The following is a 23651-nucleotide window of genomic DNA, read 5'->3' on the forward strand; positions in this document are numbered from 1 at the left end:
TAGGAAATTAGTAGGCACCCAAACAGAATACCCCAAGTCTCTGAACATTTACTTATGCTGTTTGCAAATGCCCAACTTTCCAGTGGGCACAGTCTGATCACCCATGTCTGTGGGCGCCATCAGACAACCCTGAGCAACCTCTTGTGGAGATATGGTGGATGTATGCTTTGTATCCTCATCAATGACTTTATCGTCCAGTGCCTGCCATTGATACTGCATGGCTTGACTGTCCCCAGGGGCAGTAAGACAAAGCATTTGGTAAAGTTGCAGGAGGGTGGATGCGTCAATTTAGAAAATTGACCTGGAGTTGCAGAAGTTTTTCAGTTGTCTTAAATGAGAATACTCGATGAGTTGCCAGGGTGGTTTGCTTTTTCTGGCACCAGCTCTCCAAGAAGTCAAGGAGATTTTGTATACCACAGCACCCGTGTCTCTATATATACCTGAGGTGGAAACACAGGCAATACAAACTGGGATTGATGCACAATAAAGTTATTTAATTTGCTCAAAATTACAGTTTGTTACAGTGTGTCAGTTCTTGAAGGTGTGGGTTGGTGGTGGTGGGGGGGGGGGGGTCACTTGGTCATGCTGGAGAGCCAGCCCAGTTTGAAGAGGGACGGGGCCTGAGCGTCGTCGTCCTGCGTTGCCAGTTGTCTGAACAAGGAGCCTGGTCTGAAAGTGTCCTCGGGTTCGGGGATGGTCCGGGGCATCTGCAGAGATCAAAAGTTGTCAGGACAAAATAGTACAAGTTGTCAGGCAGTGGGGAGATTTATCAAATTGGGTGCAAAAGAATAAGGGAGGAGAAGCGATCAGACTGCTTTTTGGATTATTAAACGGGTTCTCCGGGCTTTTAATACTGATGACCTATCCTCAGGATAGGTCATCAATGTCATATTGGCAGGGGTCCGACATCAGCACCCCTGCCGATCATCTGTTTGAAGAGGCGGCGCGCGCCGTACCAGCGCTGCTTCCCCTTCACGGTTTACCTTCTCGCTGTCGCTTCTGCAGTGGTGAGCAGGTGTAATTACACCTAACCGTCCCATTCATTTCAATGGGACGGATCACTTCTATACAACTGTATGGGAATTACACCTGCTCATCGCTGCAGAGGCGACAGCAAGAAGGTAAACAGTGAAGAGGAGGCAGCGCTGGTACGGCGCGCGCGCCTCCTCTTCAAACAACTGATCGGCGGGGGTGCTGATGTCGGACCCCTGCCAATATGATATTGATGAGTTATCCTGATCAAACCCCTGCACAGCCCTTCTAAGTCTCCGCCAATGTCAGAGGGTATAACGGCACACTGCAAACGCTCATGCAACTGTGGCGTGACTTGTTTGTACTCTGTACTCTGGATCCGTGGAGCGCGCAGAGGGTTGCACCTCCACCAGTTGGCCCTAGGGTATACAGCCAGCTGCTGGAAGTGGGGAAACCTGAATGAATGATTATCCTTACAGACACTAAGATTAGGCTACTTTCACACCTGCGTTCGGTGCGGATCCGTCTTTTATCTGCACAGACGGATCCGCACTGATAATGCAAATGATTGTATCTGTTCAGAACAGATCTGTTTGTATTATTCTTTAAAAAAAAAAAAAGTCTATACTGATCCGTCCTGACTTACATTGTAAGGCTACTTTCACACTTGCGTTCGGAGCAGATCCGTCTGATGTTTCATCAGACGGATCCGCTCCGATAATGCAGACGTTCGCATCCGTTCAGAACGGATGCGTCTGCATTAAAACTTAGAAAATTTTCTAAGTGTGAAAGTTGTCTGAGCGGATCCGTTCAGACTTTACATTGAAAGTCAATGGGGAACGGATCCGCTTGAAGATTGAGCCATATAGTGTCATCTTCAAGCGGATCCGTCCCCATTGACTTACATTGTAAGTGTGGACGGATCCGCTCGCCTCCGCACGGCCAGGCGGACACCCGAACGCTGCAAGCAGTGTTCAGGTGTCCGCTCACGGAGCGGAGGCTGAGCGCTGGCAGGCGGATGCATTCTCAGTGGATCCGCCTCCACTGAGAATGCATTGGGGCCGGACGGCTGCGTTCAGGACCGCTCGTGAGCCCCTTCAAACGGTGCGCACGAGCGGACACCCGAACGCTAGTGTGAAAGTAGCCTTAGTCAGGATGGATCCGTTTGGCTCCGCATCGTCAGGTGGACACCGAAACACTGCAGGCAGCGTTTGTGTCCACCTTAAAAGCAGAATGGAGACCAATGCACTGGGGCTGAACTGATCCGTTTTGGACCGCTTGTGAGAGCCCTGAAACGGATCTCGCAAACTGAAAGCCAAAACGCCAGTGTGAAAGTAGCCTTAGAGAAACACGCCTTATTTCTTCTACAAATAGCACCGCAGGTTGTGTCCGGTCCTGCAGCTCGGCTGTATTCTGCAGGACCAGACACAACCCATGGACAGTTGTGGTGCAGTTTCTGGAATAAAGCAGTCACGTTTTCTTGATCTATAGAGTTGTGTTCAAAATAATAGCAGTGTGTTTACAAAAGTGAATAAAGCTCAAAATCCTTCTAATGGCTTCTATTTCCATCCACACAAATGCATTGGGAACACTACACATTCTATTCCAAATCACAACGTGAAGAAAAATATATCAAATTTGTGTTTAAAGAAAAGTGAATATAAGACTGTTCAAAAAAATAGCAGTGTTTGTATTCTTCTTTACAAACTCAAACATTCACTATATAAACTGATGATGTTTGAAGATTTTGCTTTCCTCTGAATCCCGTCACTAATATTTGGTTGTATAACCGCTGTTTCTGAGAACTGCTGGACGTCTGTGCTGCTCGGAGTCGCCACCTTCTGCCCCTGTGACCAGGTATTCCAGCCCAGGATGATTGGATTACATTCCACCGTTCTTCTCTATTTCTTGGTTTTGCCTCAGAAACTGCATTTTTGATGTCACTCACAGGTTTTCTATGGGATTAAGATCCGGGGATTGGGCCGGCCGCTCCATAACATCAGTCTTGTTGGTCTGGAACCAAGATGTTGCACGTTTACTGGTGTGTTTGGGGTCGTTGTCTTGTTGGAACACCCATTTCAAGGGCATTTCCTCTTCAGCATAAGGCAGCATGACCTCTTCAAGTATTCTGATGGATTCAGACTGATCCCTGGTATGTGATAAATAGGCCCAACACCTTAGTATGAGAAACATCCCCATATCATGACGCTTGTCCACCATGCTTCACTGTCTTCACAGTGTACTGTGGTTTACATTCAGTGTTTGGGGGTCGTCTGACAAACTGTCTCCGGCCACTAGACCCAAAAAGAACAATCTTTCTTTCATCAGTCCACAGAATGTCTCTTTAGGCCGTCAATGTGCTCCTTGGGAAATTGTCACCTCCTCAGCACAAGTCTTTTTTCCCACAGTGGGACTTTGGGGGGGCTTCTTGCAGATAGCTCGGCTTCACATAGGGGTCTTCTAATTGTAACAGTACTCACAGGTAACTTTAGACCGTCTCTGATCTTCCTGGAGCTGATTGTTGGCTGAGTCCTTGCCATTGTGACTATTCTTCTATCCATTCGAATGGTAGTTTTTCGCTTTCTTCCACATCTTTAGTGTTTTGGTTGCCATTTTAAAGCATTTGCGATCATTTTAGCTGAGCAGTCTATCATTTCCTGCACTTCTTTATATGTTTTCCCCTCTCCAATCAAGGTACGCTGTTCTTCTGAACAATGTCTGGAATGACCCATTTTCCTCAGAATTTCAGAGAAATGCACTGTAACCTGCATGTACAACATGTGCTGCCTTCCTTCCCTAAATAAGGACAATAATTGCCACCTGTTTTTCAAAGAATGAATGACCTCACTCATTGAACTCCACACTGCTATTATTTTGAACATGACCCTTTCACTAAGTGATTGAATTACACAGAATCAGCAGCATGCATGTCCTGACTGTTGGATTTCCATTACTCTACTACACCTGCTAGTAAATTATTTGCCATGTAGAAATATCATTTCTACCAAAAACTGTGATTGATCAGGTTAGTGATGTCTGACTGCTATTATTTTGAACAGAACTGTATATTGCTAAAAACTATTAATTTTTGACTAATGAAAATCTGCCCATTTGGTGTTAAACCCATCATTCATGTGTAGGGGGGAGAACAGGCACTAGATCTACAATTACGTATCCCAAGTTACATCCTGTATTTATACTCCAGAGCTGCACTCACTATTCTGCTGGTGGAGTCACTGTGTACTCTACTTATCGTTCACTGTGCTCAGTAATGTATATACCCCATTACTCCACCAGCAGAATAGTGAGTGCAGCTCTGGAGTATAATACATTACTGATCCTGAGTTACATCCTGTATTATACTCCAGAGCTGCACTCACTATTCTGCTGGTGCAGTCATGGGGTATATACATTACTGAGCACAGTGAACGATAAGTAGAGTACACAGTGACTCCACCAGCAGAATAGTGAGTGCAGCTCTGGAGTATAATACAGGATGTAACTCAGGATCAGTAATGTATGTACACGGTGACTCCACCAGCAGAATAGTGAGTGCAGCTCTGGAGGAGAATACAGGCACAACTTTTTATGTTGCGGAGAACAAGTAGAGATGTTGCATATAGCAACCAATTAAATGACTACTTTCTAACATGCAGAAGAGAATCTGATTGGCTGCTTGTTGCCTGCACAAGTTTTATGCATAATTGATGCCCCAATACAGTGTATATGTTCCAGTCTCGATTCCCCCGTCACCCGCTTTGCCGACACGCGGGCTGTGACATTACACAGCTCACAGCAGGAAGACAGGAGAATCAGCCAGGGTAGCTAGAGCGGTGAATAACTCTGCATTGTGCGGCGAGCCCCTCCCCCGCTCCTCATGGTATATGTAGACATATTTTGACTTGTACTTTAAGTGCTGCCACGGCAAACAACGTGCATTCAAACTAATGGGATTCACTGCAAGACACATCAAAGGCAAACGGCAGAGCAGCTTACGCATCACAGATCCCGGCCGGGAGGCGTCTACAGCAGGATGTGGCTCGCTAACAGCTAGAAGTCAAGTTACAGGAATTATCAACACGGCTGTGACATAGAATCGGCTGAAACTGACGAGCGCCTGATCCTGGGCAAGAGACCAATGCAGTGTACAGGAAGTGTACCTTAGACCAGGCATGCTCAACCTGCGGCCCTCCAGCTGTTGCAAAACTACAACTACCAGCATGCCTGGACAGCCTACAGCTATTAGGGCATGCTGGGAATTGTAGTTTTGCAGCAGCTGGAGGGCCGCAGATCGAGCATCCCTGCCTTAGACTACTGGTATTATAGCATTTCAAATGAATGGACTGAGCTACAAACCCTAACACACAGGACATGGACAAGAGTGATCAATATCTGATCGTTGGGGGGGTCTGACTCCCAGCACCCCCTCCAATCTGCTGTGTAAAGGGGCCGTGGTGCTCTGAGTGCTGCAGTCTCCTCGCAACTTACCAAGCACAGCGCTGTACATTGTATAGTGGCTGTGCTTGGTTCTGCCCATTCACTTGAATGCGCCTAGGTCATGTGATCAATGCCCATGAGGTCACTGGTCTAGAAAGAGACTGCAGCAGTGGTGTGCCCACTGATCAGATATTGGTGACCTCCTGTGAATAAGCAATCCATATCAAGATCTCAGATAATCCCTTTAAGTGTACCTCTAGGCACACACTCCAGCCAGTCAGGGGGTGCTTGTCATGGAAACCTGCACTCACCTGCATTTTCACATCTTCCACAGTCCTGCTCGTTGACTTGCGTGAGCTAGACATACTAAGGGGAAGCAGCCCAAACCTTTAAAAAAAATAATTGAAAGTTGAGAATGGATTATGGGGCCAGCTTCATCGCAGGCAGAGAACTTCGCTCAACGAAGACGCTGCCAGGAGTCCGCACTGGCGCATCAGGCTGAGCCTAGTGCGCAGGCGCGGGATCTGGCAGAAGGACGGGGAGGATTGCGGAGGCGGCGCTGAGCTGTAGAAGGCGGCGCTGGGCACCGGACGGCGAGGGGTGCGGCCGGGCACCCTGTATTAACGGACCTCCCCTTGAGCACCTTAAGTAAGTGATTGACAGGTTATAAAAAACAGTTTTTTGGGCAAATAGAGCCACAGTGAGGTTTAATAAGGCCAGCTTAGGAATCTTCTTATTAGTCCGGACATGAGCATAGGCTTAGGTTAGAGGGGTTAAATCTGATGACAGAATCCCTTTAAGTGCACCAAGGGCGGGTCCAAGCTCCTTCTTGGTGGACAGGAACGGGTGAGAGGACTAGGCAGGAACCTGGCCCTGTCCATCAAGAAGGATCAGGTTTCCCAGAGACTAAGTTACTGGGAAGATGATGGATCGACATAGTCACCGTATCTGGCTGGAAGCCAATGGCAGGACATTGTGCGTCTCCTGCACCCCCAGGGTGGAGCTTCTGCTGGTGAACTGGTTTTCACTTCCTGTGAGTAACCCAAAGAGGACCTGCAAGGAACAGGAACTGGAGTCACTACAAGGACTACTACTCCCATCACGTCACAGAGCATCACTGGCTGGATATACAAACAGCAAGGGCTCATGCACATGAACGTATTTTCTAACCGTGTCCGTTCCGGTTTTTTTTTTGCGGACCGTATGCGGAACCATTTATTTCAATGGGTCCGCAAAATAAAAAACGGAAGTTACTCTGTGTGCATTCTGTTTCTATATGTCCGTTCCGCAAAAAATAGAACATGTCCCATTATTGTCCGCATTACGGACAAGGACAGGACTGTTCTATGAAGGGCCGGCTGTTCTGTTCCGGAATGCACACGGACGTCATCCGTATTGTTTGTGGACCGCAAAATACATACAGTCATGTGCATGAGCCCTTAAGTCTGATCATCCACAATCAGAAGATCTGCTTGATGCCAGACTGGAGGACGTTCACGCTCGCACAATACGCGGGGGGCACGTACCGAGGTCCTCTGGGCCAGCCGGTTTAAATTAACATTCAAGTGTGGGGTGAAGACGTCCAAATCAAACGGATCAATGCAGCTCTCCAGCTGATCGGCCACCTGCTGAATCCTGTAAAGGGAAAACATATTAGGAGGGGGGGAGGGGGGAGATTTCTCCTGGGAACCCTATGACAACAATCACTGTCACATACCTGGAGTCCGGCTTGGCTTTACCACTTTTACCATCTTCTGAACGAGAGCCGAGGATTAGGCACAAGTAACGGAGGTCAAAGAGCAGCTGCAGAGCTCTCGTCTGTGTGACGGAATTAGCAGATTTCTAAAAAAAACAAAAAAAAAAATATATATATATGCAAAGAAGTATCTCCTAAAAATAGACAACCATCTCGCTAGGGCCACCTTGTGGAAGTGGCTCCTTAGGAGTCAAAGTCCGACTTTTAACAAGCCTTGGAACGTGACAAGGGAAAATAGCAAAGCCAAATATCCATCCGAGCCACTGCCAGAAGGTGGCACTAGCGAGATGCTCGTCTTTCCCTGGGAAGATGATTTGGAACGATGGTTCAAATATAGCAAAGAAAAACCTCAGGTTGGACTTTACCTTTCCCAGACCTTCTTCGCACAGCTTCTCATATGCACTGAGCACTTCATCCTGGCAACTCCTTAGTAACGCCTGCTGGGTCACTTTCGGTAGGGCATGCCCTCCGACGCAGTTGACGGCTTGGCACAAGTTGAACAGAAGGGACTGGACGTGCCAGGAACACTGCAGTCGGTGAAGCATACAAAAAAAATTAGGAGAGTCACTAATGGGCCTGAATCCAACTGAAAAGGACATGGAGTGAGGAGAGCTCTGCTTTCGCCAATCAACACTGCTAAGAACACTTTAACGTTGGTCCTAGCGATCAGTGGGGGGTCCGAAACCCGGGGCCACCGCCGATCAGCTGCTTAAGAAGTTATCGGCACTCCAGTGAGTGCTGTGGCCCCCTCTCTTGCTTACTGAGCACAGGTGACCTGGGTGTCGGACCCCCACCGATCAGATACTGATGACCTATCCATAGGATAGGTCTTAAGTTTTATAATCTCGGAAAACCCCGGGACGGGAAGTATCTGACGGGGATCTCCTGACAACTCTGTTCCCTCAAGTCCGTTTCGGTTGGATGCAAGCACCGGACGCAACATCTTGATTTTGGAATAATGTATTCATCTTTTCCATCCCAGTGTGCTGTAAATACTATAGAGGGAATTCATCACACCCTGCATCCAGAATTCTGGCTTCAAAGGTGGTGCAAAATAGGGAATATTTGTACAAAAATTTTGTGAAATTTTGCTTTTTTGGTCACACCACTCGATTCAGTTTTGAAATGTGAGAAAGTGGACGTGGTTAGCTGAGGGAGGGGGGATTTCTCTGTCAGGCATCAGCACCACATGACAGCTGGGGGTCCCATGAAGGACCCCAGACTGCCCTTTGTATATGCCTTTTTAGGCCGTGCCAGAGGTGCAGCCTGATAGACTGCCTGTTAATATCCTACTGACAACATAATACACTGTACTACATAATTACTACAGTATATTGTAGTGATCAAAGGATTGCAAGTCAAAATCCCCTTGTGGGACTAATAGGTGAAAAAAAGAAATAATTAAAGTTTAATAAAAAAATAAAAAAAAAATCTCCAAGTTAGGCCTCATGCACACGACCGTTGTTTTATTCCGTGTCCGTTGTTCCGTTTTTTGTGATTTTCTGCGGACCCATTGACTTTCAACGGGTCCGTTGAAAACTCGGCTAAGGCCTAGTTCACACGAACGTTTTTTTTTGCGAGTGTACGGGCCGTTTTGTTTGTGTTCCGTATACGGAACCATTCATTTCAATGGTTCCGCATTAAAAACGGAATGTGTTCCGTAAGCATTCCGTTTCCGTATTTCCGTTCCGTTGAAAGATAGAACATGTCCTATTATTGCCCGCAAATCACGTTCCGTGGCTCCATTCAAGTCAATGGGTCCGCAAAAAAAAAAAACAGAACACATACAAAAATGCATCCGTATGTCTTCCGTATCCGTTCAGTTTTTTCTGAACCATCTATTGAAAATGTTATGCCCAACCCAATTTTATCTATGTAATTACTGTATACTGTACATGCCATACGGAAAAACGGAAAGGAAACACAACGGAACTCAAAAACGGAACAACGGATCCGTGAAAAACGGACCGCAAAAAACTATAAAAGCCATACGTTCGTGTGAACTAGGCCTAATGCACCGTTTGTCATCCACGTCTGTGATTCCAGTCGGTCAAAAAAATATAACCTGTCCTATTTTTTTCACAGAAAACGGTTCGCGGACCCATTCAAGTCAATGGGACCGTGAAAAAACGCGGAGGCACACAAGATTGTCATCCGCGTCCGTTTTTTTCCTATCATTTGAATGGCAAACTTGACAAACTTTTTTTTACTTTCCTTCATGTCTGGTGATCCTCCAAAAATAAAGGAAGACACACGGAAACAAAAACGGAAACGGATCACGGAACAACGGAACCCCATTTTGCGGAACGGAACACAACAACGGTCGTGTGCATGAGGCCTTAAAAAAACAAAACACCCACCTTTTGAAAAAATAACAACCCGAACTATGCATTGATCACGTAATTTATCCTGCACGGTGAAATCCGTCAAAAAATTTATTATGCCAGAATTTCTGGTTTTGCACATTCGATCTGCCACCAAAAAAATGGAATCCAAAATAAACGACAAGTATTATGTACCCCAAAATAATACCAAATAAAACTCCATGTCATCCCACAAAAATCATCAAGCTCTAACACATCAGTACAAAGTAAAATAAAAATGTTCAGAGTCTTGGGATCATGTGGCGATGCAAAAATAAAAATAAAAAAAAGTTACGTGTACCCCATAATGGTGCCATTAAATACAATAACTTTTCCACAAAAAAATAAAAATAAGCCTTTGTACGGCTACATAAATGGAAAAATAAAAAAATAAAAATATATAAAAAATAAAATTATAGCTCTTGGAAAACAAAAAATTCCTGCTTGGTCATTAAGGTGCAAAATCCATAAGGGGCGTAAGATCCAAACATCTTGAATGAGATTATGGGAGTAGGGGGGGTGGGGGCAAGTGTAAAATAAAAATAAATTATAATAATAATGAAAAACCCCAGCAAACACTACAACCACAGCTTCTACCCCCGTGCCCATACTCTATATATTTCCACCTATATCAAGAAGGCCGTTATAGAAAGGGTGCATCATTTAAAAAAGTATTTTTGTGGCATTAAAAATTTTTCCTGGGTAAAAAAAAATAAATAAAAAAATGCTAAAATAAAAATGGCAAAAATAAAGCCCCATGTATCCCTGGGGAAAAAATAAATAAAAAATGCTAAATATTATTTAAATAACCAAATGGAAAAAAAATTAAAATAAAAAGTTATGGCTCTCAAAGATGCATGTACTAAAAAAAGAAAAAGCAGAAAATGCACCCGGGAGAATTGGGGAGGGGGGTAAATGGTCGGTCTTGAACTGTTTAAACCAGATTTATCAACTGAGACTTTTCTAAAAAGTTGACACAATCTTACTCCAATTGGAGTAACTAGTAGACAGAAGAGTCTTTAAGATCCACCAAATTTGTCACACATTTGATACATTTGGTACAAATTACGGCAATGCAGACTCTTCATGACTCTCCCCCTGCACAGAAGAACCCACCTGTCCAGGGAGTCGGATCTTTGATGTTACGCTGCTTCCTGCCTCAGTTTCCTCCTGAATTTCTATTTCATCCCACTGGGTGGCAGTAGCGAGCGCGGAGCCGGCTGTGTTCTGCAGTAAGGTGTTGGTGAAGGAATGGACCAAGTGCTGGGAAAAGAGGTGCAAACAGGGACTGTTACAGAGAAATGAAAATACTAATCTATTAACTACCAGGTCGTCACTGCCTCCTGATGGGCTGCTACAATGTATCAGTGCAGGTAAATGTATCTGTTGTCACTGTGTACATACTAGGGTTGGGCGATATACCCATATCACGATATAACGCGGTATTAAAAAAACGGCGATATGGCGATATCGCTGTTTCCTAATTACCGCGGTATTTTGCGACGTCATCAAAGCGGTCATGTGTGCTGACCGCTTCTAAATCTGCGTCCGCCCGCCCCTGCACCTTGCATAGCGCTGAGAAGTACAAACACATTACTTCCACTCGCTCCTGGCTCCTTCTTGCTCCGCCTCCCTTATTCAAGTCTCCAGACTCCACCCACCATCTGACATCACCGCCCGTCACCCACCCGTGCCGGTTCTATGGGGCGAACTGTGTGCGAGTACTGGGGTCTCTGGAGAGACTTTTCCTGCGGCTGCCTCGTAGTGTGCTCCGATGACGAAATTACAAACGTACTACTTTTACATCTGATGTCAGAATCGGAGCACACAAGCGAAGCAGCCGCCGGAAAAGTATATTGTAAAGTATTATTGTATGTATGGTGGCCTGTGGCACAGTGTAACGTCTCCTTGTGTTTTTTTCTTTTAAACAGGTATTTATCGCGATATATTTTTTAATATCGTTATCGTCTGAATATTTTTGATATCGCCCAACCCTAGTACATACATTACATTACTTATCCTGTACTGATCCTGAGTTACATCCTGTATTATACTCCAGAGCTGCACTCACTATTCTGCTAGTGCAGTCACTGTGTACATACATTACATTACTTATCCTGTACTCATCCTGAGTTATATCCTGTATTATACTCCAGAGCTGCACTCGCTATTCTGCTGGTGCAGTCACTGTATATATACATTACATTACTTATCCTGTACTGATCCTGTATTATACTCCAGAGCTGCACTCACTATTCTGCTGGTGCAGTCACTGTGTACATACATTACATTACTTATCCTGTACTGATCCTGAGTTACATCCTGTATTATACTCCAGAGCTGCACTCACTATTCTGCTAGTGCAGTCACTGTGTACATACATTACATTACTTATCCTGTACTGATCCTGAGTTATATCCTGTATTATACTCCAGAGCTGCACTCGCTATTCTGCTGGTGCAGTCACTGTATATATACATTACATTACTTATCCTGTACTGATCCTGAGTTACATCCTGTATTATACTCCAGAGCTGCACTCACTATTCTGCTGGTGCAGTCACTGTGTACATACATTACATTACTTATCCTGTACTGATCCTGAGTTACATCCTGTATTATACTCCAGAGCTGCACTCACTATTCTGCTGGTGGAGTCACTGTGTACATACATTACATTACTTATCCTGTACTGATCCTGAGTTACATCCTGTATTATACTCCGGAGCTGCACTCACTATTCTGCTAGTGCAGTCACTGTGTACATACATTACTTATCCTGTACTGATCCTGAGTTACATCCTGTATTATACTCCAGAGCTGCACTCACTATTCTGCTGGTGCAGTCACTGTGTACATACATTACATTACTTATCCTGTACTGATCCTGAGTTACATCCTGTATTATACTCCAGAGCTGCACTCACTATTCTGCTGGTGGAGTCACTGTGTACATACATTACATTAATTATCCTGTACTGATCCTGAGTTACATCCTGTATTATACTCCAGAGCTGCACTCACTATTCTGCTGGTGGAGTCAATGTGTACATACATTACATTACTTATCCTGTACTGATCCTGAGTTACATCCTGTATTATACTCCAGAGCTGCACTCACTATTCTGCTGGTGGAGTCACTGTGTACATACATTACATTACTTATCCTGTACTGATCCTGAGTTACATCCTGTATTATACTCCAGAGCTGTACTCACTATTCTGCTGGTGGAGTCACTGTGTATAAAAATTACATTACTTATCCTGTACTGATCCTGAGTTACATCCTGTATTATACTCCAGAGCTGTACTCACTATTCTGCTGGTGCAGTCACTGTGTACATACATTACTTATCCTGTACTGATCCTGAGTTACATCCTGTATTATACTCCAGAGCTGTACTCACTATTCTGCTGGTGGAGTCACTGTGTATATAAATTACATTACTTATCCTGTACTGATCCTGAGTTACATCCTGTATTATACTCCAGAGCTGCACTCACTATTCTGCTGCTGGAGTCACTGTGTACATTACATTACTTATCCTGTACTGATCCTGAGTTACATCCTGTATTATACTCCAGAGCTGCACTCACTATTCTGCTGGTGGAGTCACTGTGTACATACATTACATTACTTATCCTGTACTGATCCTGAGTTACATCCTGTATTATACTCCAGAGCTGCACTCACTATTCTGCTGGTGGAGTCACTGTGTACATACATTACATTACTTATCCTGTACTGATCCTGAGTTACATCCTGTATTATACTCCAGAGCTGCACTCACTATTCTGCTGGTGGAGTCACTGTGTACATACATTACATTACTTATCCTGTACTGATCCTGAGTTACATCCTGTATTATACTCCAGAGCTGCACTCACTATTCTGCTAGTGCAGTCACTGTGTACATACATTACTTATCCTGTACTGATCCTGAGTTACATCCTGTATTATACTCCAGAGCTGCACTCACTATTCTGCTGGTGGAGTCAATGTGTACATACATTACATTACTTATCCTGTACTGATCCTGAGTTACATCCTGTATTATACTCCAGAGCTGCACTCACTATTCTGCTGGTGGAGTCAATGTGTACATACATTACATTACTTATCCTGTACTGATCCTGAGTAACATCCTGTATTATACTCCAGAGCTGCACTCACTATTCTGCTGGTGGAGTCACTGTGTACATACATTACATTACTTATCCTGTACTGATCCTGAGTTACATCCTGTATTATACTCCAGAGCTGTACTCACTATTCTGCTGGTGGAGTCACTGTGTATATAAATTACATTACTTATCCTGTACTGATCCTGAGTTACATCCTGTATTATACTCCAGAGCTGTACTCACTATTCTGCTGGTGCAGTCACTGTGTACATACATTACTTATCCTGTACTGATCCTGAGTTACATCCTGTATTATACTCCAGAGCTGCACTCACTATTCTGCTGGTGGAGTCAATGTGTACATACATTACATTACTTATCCTGTACTGATCCTGAGTTACATCCTGTATTATACTCCAGAGCTGCACTCACTATTCTGCTGGTGGAGTCACTGTGTACATACATTACTTATCCTGTACTGATCCTGAGTTACATCCTGTATTATACTCCAGAGCTGTACTCACTATTCTGCTGGTGCAGTCACTGTGTACATACATTACTTATCCTGTACTGATCCTGAGTTACATCCTGTATTATACTCCAGAGCTGTACTCACTATTCTGCTGGTGGAGTCACTGTGTATATAAATTACATTACTTATCCTGTACTGATCCTGAGTTACATCCTGTATTATACTCCAGAGCTGCACTCACTATTCTGCTGCTGGAGTCACTGTGTACATTACATTACTTATCCTGTACTGATCCTGAGTTACATCCTGTATTATACTCCAGAGCTGCACTCACTATTCTGCTGGTGGAGTCACTGTGTACATACATTACATTACTTATCCTGTACTGATCCTGAGTTACATCCTGTATTATACTCCAGAGCTGCACTCACTATTCTGCTAGTGCAGTCACTGTGTACATACATTACTTATCCTGTACTGATCCTGAGTTACATCCTGTATTATACTCCAGAGCTGCACTCACTATTCTGCTGGTGCAGTCACTGTGTACATACATTACATTACTTATCCTGTACTGATCCTGAGTTACATCCTGTATTATACCCCAGAGCTGCACTCACTATTCTGCTGGTGCAGTCACTGTGTACATACATTACCTTACTTATCCTGTACTGATCCTGAGTTACATCCTGTATTATACTCCAGAGCTGCACTCACTATTCTGCTGGTGGAGTCAATGTGTACATACATTACATTACTTATCCTGTACTGATCCTGAGTTACATCCTGTATTATACTCCAGAGCTGCACTCACTATTCTGCTGGTGGAGTCACTGTGTACATACATTACATTACTTATCCTGTACTGATCCTGAGTTACATCCTGTATTATACTCCAGAGCTGTACTCACTATTCTGCTGGTGGAGTCACTGTGTATAAAAATTACATTACTTATCCTGTACTGATCCTGAGTTACATCCTGTATTATACTCCAGAGCTGTACTCACTATTCTGCTGGTGCAGTCACTGTGTACATACATTACTTATCCTGTACTGATCCTGAGTTACATCCTGTATTATACTCCAGAGCTGTACTCACTATTCTGCTGGTGGAGTCACTGTGTATATAAATTACATTACTTATCCTGTACTGATCCTGAGTTACATCCTGTATTATACTCCAGAGCTGCACTCACTATTCTGCTGCTGGAGTCACTGTGTACATTACATTACTTATCCTGTACTGATCCTGAGTTACATCCTGTATTATACTCCAGAGCTGCACTCACTATTCTGCTGGTGGAGTCACTGTGTACATACATTACATTACTTATCCTGTACTGATCCTGAGTTACATCCTGTATTATACTCCATAGCTGCACTCACAAGCTTGTTGTCATACACACCTCTTAACACCGGACACCTGTAATGCATTAGGTCAGTGGTTCCTAGATACAGCACGACCTCCTGCTCAAGCAGGAGTTGGTATAAATGTCAGCTCTAAAGTGTGAATGCAGCTCTGAGGGCGGTCTCATGATGGGTGCACCATCCTAGATGTCTATCCTCACCCCCTCCTGCCTCCCACCGCTCAGAAGGTGCCACTTACTTTGACCACAGTGGTGCTCCAGATGGAGTAGGCCTCCAGAGATTGGTTTACGAGTTTGTCTTTCAGTTCTTGCCACTTGCAGACGACCTGCGGCTTCTCGGCGGCTCTCCCTTTACCAGACTTCTTGCCCGTCTTAGTCTCTCGTATAGTCTGTTCAATGCCACCAGTCTTTCCCAAGACGCACTGCTTCAAATGTGGGCAGAGTTCGCTCAAGGACTGGCACAGCCTTGCCAGGAAAAGCACTTTACATAAGGCACACGCGTTACGGTCGCCAAGTTCTGCTCCTCCAGCAGTTCTGAGCTGTGCCTTGACCGCATCCTGGATGTGCTGCATACACGCGAGGCAATGGTGGCCCAACATCTGCTGCACCGTGCTGGCATCGCCGTATCGATCAAAAGCCGAGGGCTTGCCGCCCGCTGTGAGAGGTTCGTTCTGCTGGTCTGTAGCGGACGCCTCCCTTGGCAGGTAGGAGAACAGGTCTTCTAGTTTGACCTTCAGTTTGGAGTCTAAGGCCTGGCAGAAGCTCTGAACGCATGGAGTGACTGCCTGAGCCTTCAGGGATAGGCCGCTCCTGCGCTGGGGGCCGCGGTTTGCCACACTGATCCAGGCGGCATCCGTCGGGAGGTCGCTCTGGCTTTCGGACCATAGGAAGGAGCAGATGTTGCTCTCGTGCTGGGCATGTTTGAGGGTGTCTGGGCTCCTCTCGAGGTCCTGCAGTGTGGAGCGTAGGAGCTGCACGGAGTCGCTGGAGATGGACTCAAGGCCTTCTTTTATCAGAGTCTGCACAGAGAGGACAGAATGGTCAGAAGGAGACAGTTATACGGTCCTGGGCAGAACCCGCCTTAGTCCACATGGTACCCTGTGTAGATGGGCACTGAATGGAGACAAGGGTGGAGCGCCACACAATATCATCGTCATGGTGAACATTCTGCGATGGCACATCTCCATTTGTGCCCAAGTGCCACAGCAAAAGCCAGCCATGATACTATGGGCTCTTGGTGCCATGTTGGGATTTTACTTCTGCACTCACCTAACCTTTTGGGAGATGGTGTGCCGATCCAGCTCTAAGCTAAAGAGCTGAGCCTGACTGGTTGCTAGGGCTACACTGCCTAACAACCAATCTTTTCAATAGGGTTGTCAGACAGCAGATAACCTAGCGATGAGCTAGATCTTCAACTCAGAGAAGGTCGGACACGGATACTCTTTCCCGATCTCTCTGCCTCTCCTGGGTGAGAACTTAAAGGGATATTCCCACTGCTCCCATCTCCGGGACGGGGCCCCTGAAGTGAACAGGGAGCAGCACATGCATAGCCCCCTCCATTCCTTTCTGTGGGAGCTCCACAAATAGCAGGACACTCGCTTCGGGGGCGCCGTTCTGGAGTTGGGACCTACACCTATCTGACACCGATGCCATATCCTAGTGATATTCCATCAGTGTCCAAGATGGGAACACCCCTTTAAGTCCTTAAAAGGGGCTGCCCCCGGAATCCCTACATGAGCCAGAATTGACTAGCTGCCATTTAATGCTACCCTATCAGAGGGGTCTCCATCCGTGAGATGGAACGGACAGCTCTGGTGGGCCCGGCGCCACCGTGCATCACATGAACAGCCAATCACACCCCCTCCCCTGCAGCAGGCGCTCACACTGATCACCGGGGGGGGGGTAAAGGAGAATCTTCACGAGAAGACCCCTTTCAGGAAGCTCCGGCGACCCCCAGTATTAGTCAGAGCTCTCACCTGGAGTCGCTCTAAGAACAGCTGCTGCATCATGTCCTCCCAGAAGCGGATGGGTCGGTCCAGTAGTCGCCGACAAACCTTCTCCCAGTTCTGGCTCATGGAGTCGCTGGTCAGCAGTTCCCACGCAGCGTCTCTGATGCCGGCCAGGCCCTTCAGGGTCTTCACATAGACGAGCAGAGCGGAAATGCCAGACTTAAGGTCCTCGTTACACCTGGCGGAAAGACCACGTCCATGAGCCGACACTTCTACATTGGACACGCATCCAATGGTCAATTGTCTTAAAGGGAGTGTTCAGACTTAATGGGGTCACCTTTGTATTAGGCTATCAATATCTGCTCAGTGAGGGTGGGTTTAACAAATCCCTCCCCGATCAGCTCTACCCCGAGGTTAGGCCATCAATATAAAAGCAGTGGACAGCCCCTTTAAGTAAGGCCATCAATATAAAAGCAGTGGACAGCCCCTTTAAGTAAGTAAACCTCAATGTGTCCATGAACAGTTCTATCAGTTCCTAATATACTTTGTTTTGCAATTCCCTACCATCTTTAGGATCTCTGCTTGCAGTCAGTGAATTGAAATATTCTTACCTACTAGTCATCTACCTAAGGGCTCGTTCACACGAACCTGTGCTGCCCGTTGCCGTACTGCGGACCACATTTGCGGATCCGCAATACACGGGGCACCGTTCCGTGTGCATTCCGCGTCGCGGGAGTGGACCCATTCACTTCAATGGGTCGGCAAATCCGGAGGTGCGGAACGGAACACCGCGGAGTGCTTTCTGGGGTTCCGTTCCGTGCCTCCGCACCGCAAAAAGATAAAACGTGCCCTATCTTTTTGCGGAACGGAGGGATAGCGGACCCATTCAAGTGAATGGGTCAACGATCTCCATGCGGCTGGGCCACGGTCGGTGCCCGTGCACTGCGGTCCGCAATTTGTGGTCGTGTGAACGAGCCCTAAAACTCAGCCATACACCTTCAAAAGCTGTTGGCCACACCTCTGGCGGTGGCTTATCTCTCATGTGAACAAAGGATTGGGCATGCTGAAATACAACCTGTCTGATCTTTCAGCCCCCCCCCCCCTTCCTCCATGTAGGAAATGGGAACATCCCTTTAAAGAGAACCTGTCACCGGGATTTTGTCTATAGAGCTGAGGACATAGATTGCTAGATGGCCGCTAGCACATCCGCAATACCCAGTCCCCATAGCTCTGTGTGCTTTTATTGTGTAAAAAAAAACGATTTGATACATATGGAAATTAACCTTAGAGGAGTCCTGTCCCTGACTCATCTCACGTACAGGACTCCTCTCGGGTTAATTTGCATATGTATCAATAAAAGCACACAGAGCTATGGGGACTGGGTATTGCTGATGTGCTAGCGGCGATCTAGCAACCCATGTCCTCAGCTCTATACACAAAATCCAGGTGACAGGTTCCCTTTAAAAGTGACAATTTCATTTGCAAACTACTAGAAATCCTTCGATCTTACAGGTGAATCCACTGCTGCAGAGTCTCCCGCAGATAGTCCTGGCTTATGGGGTGAGCCAAGGTCCGCAGGGTGGGCTGGAAATCCGCGACGGAGGGCGGAAGGTGCTTGAACCAGCTGACGGACTGCATCTCCTCCCGTAGCACCTTCACGGCTTTTCCTGCAATATAACAGATGGGTACACAATGGGCGAGGGTCACTGGCACAGCGTGCCCACGTCTGCCAAGTGGAGGAAACTTCCTCCTTGTTGATGACTGACGCAAAGCATTGCGAGACTGGTCATTCCGTGGCACACGGTGCCCAGGGAACTGGCACGGCAGATCAGACCCAGGCATACCGCGTCTTACCTCCTGCCTGCTGGGCAGTGACTGTCTCTAACATAGAGAATAAGAGGCCACAGCTTAGAGTGGGGTTTGCGGGCACATCATCCGGCTGGGTGTAGAAGAGGGCATGGGCCTGGTACAGGGTATTGGCCAGAAGTTCCACCAAGGAACACACTTGAGACTTTATGCTGGAGCCTGGAAGACAAGAAGACGTGACATGGAACCCGGTGCCGATCATCTACAGCCTACCTGCCTCCCACAGCCTGTATAATCAACTGCTCAGCAGCACAGAGTATTTCAGGAGAGTTCACACAGGTGCTCCCATTGTCCACCAGTTGCTCTGTCTGTCCTCATAAACAGCGACCGTATCACATGATGCGCGCCTGCGTACCATTTAAGCCTCTTTCACATCACCGTTTTTTTTTTCCGTTGACGGGCTGTTTTCTGCGCTCCGTATACGGAACAATTCATTTCAATGGTTCCGCAAAAAAAACGGAATGTACTCCATATGCATTCCGTATTTCCGTTCCGTTGAAAGGTAGAACATGTCTTATTATTGTCCGCAAATCACGTTCCGTGGCTCCATTCAAGTCAATGGGTCCACAAAAAAAAAAAAAAAAAAACGGAACACATACGGATATGCATCCGTATCCGTTCCGTTTTTGCGGAACCATCTATTGAAAAGGTTATGCCCAGCCCAATTTTTTCTATGTAATTACTGTATACTAGAGAAAAGCAGGCAACACCACCTTCTGGAATAAGCGTGGAACAATAGTCTTTGAAATATTTATTATGAGATGTCACACTTTAAAAATGGCCAATATTTATAAAATAAAATATTCTATTACAATAAAATACAATACACTGAATAAAATACAATTAAATCAATAAAAATATAAATGTATATATCAGGAAGTGGTCTCCTGGAATAATGTCTCATGAGATAAATTGCGGCAGAGAGCAATAAAAATCCACCTGTTGGTGTTTGCCTGATAGGACTGTCTCTGTGAGACTCTTACCGCTCAGTAGTACCGATGCTGTTAGTGTATGATTCGCTTCCACGGAGCGGTAAAGAACTGTCGTCACCAGGACTCTGGAATATGAACGCTGAATGATGAACAAGCGCGCAGCTTGAAGTAAGTAGTCACACAGCGGTGAAGGATGCAGACACTGGAGCGCAGGACGCTGAATGCTGAGTGTTCAGCTCGGAGGGCGTGCTCTCGATCAGGTGATCCTATGTAAATGAATCAGATGTTCCGATCAGCTGGTATGTATCGCCCAATCACGTACTGCTCAGGTCCTTGTACCTAAAGGTAACTTGACACAGCGTAAGTCCAGGTCCAGGTCCTAAATTGCAGTGTTGGTGGATAATATTTAAAGAGTGAATTCTCTTTGTCCACGGAATATTTTGTACTTGGGGTCCGGACCAGTACTAGATATAGAAGTTGCGTAGTCCGCTAGACGCGTTTCGAGGCCTCCTGCCTCTTCCTCAGTAGTCTAGCGGACTACGCAACTTCTATATCTAGTACTGGTCCGGACCCCAAGTACAAAATATTCCGTGGACAAAGAGAATTCACTCTTTAAATATTATCCACCAACACTGCAATTTAGGACCTGGACCTGGACTTACGCTGTGTCAAGTTACCTTTAGGTACAAGGACCTGAGCAGTACGTGATTGGGCGATACATACCAGCTGATCGGAACATCTGATTCATTTACATAGGATCACCTGATCAAGAGCACGCCCTCCGAGCTGAACACTCAGCATTCAGCGTCCTGCGCTCCAGTGTCTGCATCCTTCACCGCTGTGTGACTACTTACTTCAAGCTGCGCGCTTGTTCATCATTCAGCGTTCATATTCCAGAGTCCTGGTGACGACAGTTCTTTACCGCTCCGTGGAAGCGAATCATACACTAACAGCATCGGTACTACTGAGCGGTAAGAGTCTCACAGAGACAGTCCTATCAGGCAAACACCAACAGGTGGATTTTTATTGCTCTCTGCCGCAATTTATCTCATGAGACATTATTCCAGGAGACCACTTCCTGATATATACATTTATATTTTTATTGATTTAATTGTATTTTATTCAGTGTATTGTATTTTATTGTAATAGAATATTTTATTTTATAAATATTGGCCATTTTTAAAGTGTGACATCTCATAATAAATATTTCAAAGACTATTGTTCCACGCTTATTCCAGAAGGTGGTGTTGCCTGCTTTTCTCTGCTATACATTACACTTTCTCAATTGGGTGAGTGACCCAATCAGCAGTGAACCCACCGCTATCCGTTCATCTTAAGTGTTGAGCCTCCCTATTTTGTCATTTTATTGCTAATTACTGTATACTGTATATGCCATAGGGAAAAACGGAACAGAAACAGAAACACAATGGAAACAAAAAACGGAACAATGGATCCGTTAAAAATGGACCGCAAAATATTTTTAAAAAGCCATACGGTCGTGTGAAAGAGGCTTTATTCTAATTACCGCAACTTTCTTACTAAAAGGGCTCCTCAAGAAGAGTATTTTTACTCTTTTCGGAAAAAATTAAGTGCGACCCCTGCCCGCATCCTCTCCTCCGCAACGTCGTCACATGAGAGGACAGCATCCGATTAGATCGGCACAATGCTCTCCTGAAATGCTCTGTGCTGCCAAGTGACCCAGCTCTTTAAAAGGGATTTATTCAGAGACTATCAGCTCTCTGAGAAGCCACAAGCGCCATGGCCTCCTCACAGCGCCGTACATTGCATAGTGGTTGTGCTCGGTATCGCGGCTCAGCCCCATTTACTTCAATGGTCATGACATCACGCTGCGAGGAGGGCGCACGTTGGCGCCTTCTCAAATAGCTGATCGTCGGGGGTCCCAGGCCAGATCAGAGAAGAGAGGTGCCAGGTCCGTATGAAGTGGTCACTACGCGTTCTCACCGTGATGCGGCTGGTTGAGCAGCTGCTGGATGCCGGCCTTTCTAGCGAGCAGGAGATCGGCCAGGGCTTGGCGCGGAGAGCTGTCCTCCAGAAGCATGATGGAGCAGAGCGCCTCCGCCACAGACTGGTCAGAGGCCGAGGAACATCTCAGAAGGGACTTGCTCTCCTGCAGGATGGTGGACCTGCAGAAAGGATACCAGGAATGTACATGGAAATCAGACCTTGAAAAAAACATGGCTGCACTCTTCTAAAAAACAGCACCTCCTCCGTCCACAGGTTGTGAGCGGTACTGCAATCACTTCAGTGTAGGGGAGCTGCAATACCAGACACAACCTGGGGGCAGCTTATGGGCAACTCCTTTAAATGGCACCTACACATCCAGAGCTATCCGTACCTCCTGGTCACATGACCCGGGTTTAATCTGATAGGATTCACTGCAGTAAGGACCTGGCGGCTCTTACCGGAATGTGCCAGCTGCTGCCACCTGCCGTATGAGAATGGGGAAGCGGGCGAGGACGGGGCTGTAGCGGGAGGCGGAGGAGTCGAGCTGCAGGTGGGTGTGCAGGTGGCAGCACAGTAGGTAGAGCTGGGTGGCGCGCAGGTACTGAGAGGACTCCATGGCGCTCCAGATCTTCTCCGGAATCTCCAGCAGCAGCTTGATCTGAGCAGCCGTGCTGTAAAACCTCTCCTGGGACTGAGAAAAGAGAAAATGCGGCATTTTACATCTCTGCTTGCTGTCAGTGAACAGAGACTTTCCCGTTCACATGATCCAGAAGCAGCCTGGACTGATACATTGTAACAAACCATCCTTCTCGCCTCATGGTTACCTAGGTCTATGGGATGAGAGGGGGGGGGGAGAAGAAAATTGGGCAAGTCATGTGACTCAAAGCGAAGACCCCCTTGTTCGGGGCATCACAGTACCGCATGCAGTGCCCCTGCCAGCAGCGTACATATTGGGGGTGCAGATGCAACATATCTGGTGCAATTCCTTACTCTGCCACATGGCAAGTGGGGGCGCTGTGGCAGTTTTTGCACCAGGCTTCATCATGTTACACCTCCAGACATTATAAAGCAAAGATGCAGCAGAGCAGACCCCACTGCGCATGCTCACCTGTGCAGCGCTGCTTCCCCGGAGCCCCGAGGCCGGGCTGGGCTTGGACTTCAGGGCCCCGCAGTAGCGCTCCATATCCCGCACGGCCTCCACCACCAGCCCCGCACTCTTCCTCATCTCTCCTATGGTGTCCGCCGCCTCGATCAGATCCCGGTACCGCTCCCCCACCATCTGCCGCAGCTCTTCCTTCTTCTGCTCGATCTCCGCCCGCACCTTCCTCTCCAGCACCCGGATCTCCTCGGCGCTGTGCGCCTCAAACAGGGCGCTGGGATCCCGCACCTCACTCAGCTTCATCGCCGCCATGTTGACTGCCAGCGCAGCCAGGAAACCAGCTGTCA

The 23651-nt window shown here is 46.5% G+C and overlaps 1 protein-coding gene across 2 annotated transcripts; it reads right to left on the reverse strand.

Annotated features, from left to right (window-relative positions):
- COG1 (component of oligomeric golgi complex 1) lies at nt 1-23651 on the reverse strand. Of its 2 annotated transcripts, XM_040438744.1 has the most exons (15): nt 23314-23651; nt 22664-22896; nt 22203-22384; nt 19297-19467; nt 18953-19109; nt 17470-17680; nt 15733-16512; nt 10645-10791; nt 7531-7692; nt 7127-7251; nt 6936-7044; nt 6353-6462; nt 5721-5796; nt 4969-5022; nt 579-707 (listed from the first exon to the last, which is right to left on the reverse strand). In XM_040438744.1, exons 1-14 carry the CDS (start codon nt 23614-23616, stop codon nt 4996-4998), a joined length of 2793 nt encoding a protein of 930 aa, XP_040294678.1. In that variant the 5' UTR covers nt 23617-23651; the 3' UTR covers nt 579-707; nt 4969-4995. The 2 variants fall into 2 exon arrangements, with proteins under 2 accessions (XP_040294676.1, XP_040294678.1); XM_040438742.1 differs by lacking the exon at nt 4969-5022 and having other exon boundaries at nt 1-707.

The sequence above is a fragment of the Bufo bufo genome, chromosome 6 (genome assembly GCF_905171765.1).
Source record: "Bufo bufo chromosome 6, aBufBuf1.1, whole genome shotgun sequence".
Classification (NCBI taxonomy): domain Eukaryota; kingdom Metazoa; phylum Chordata; class Amphibia; order Anura; family Bufonidae; genus Bufo; species Bufo bufo.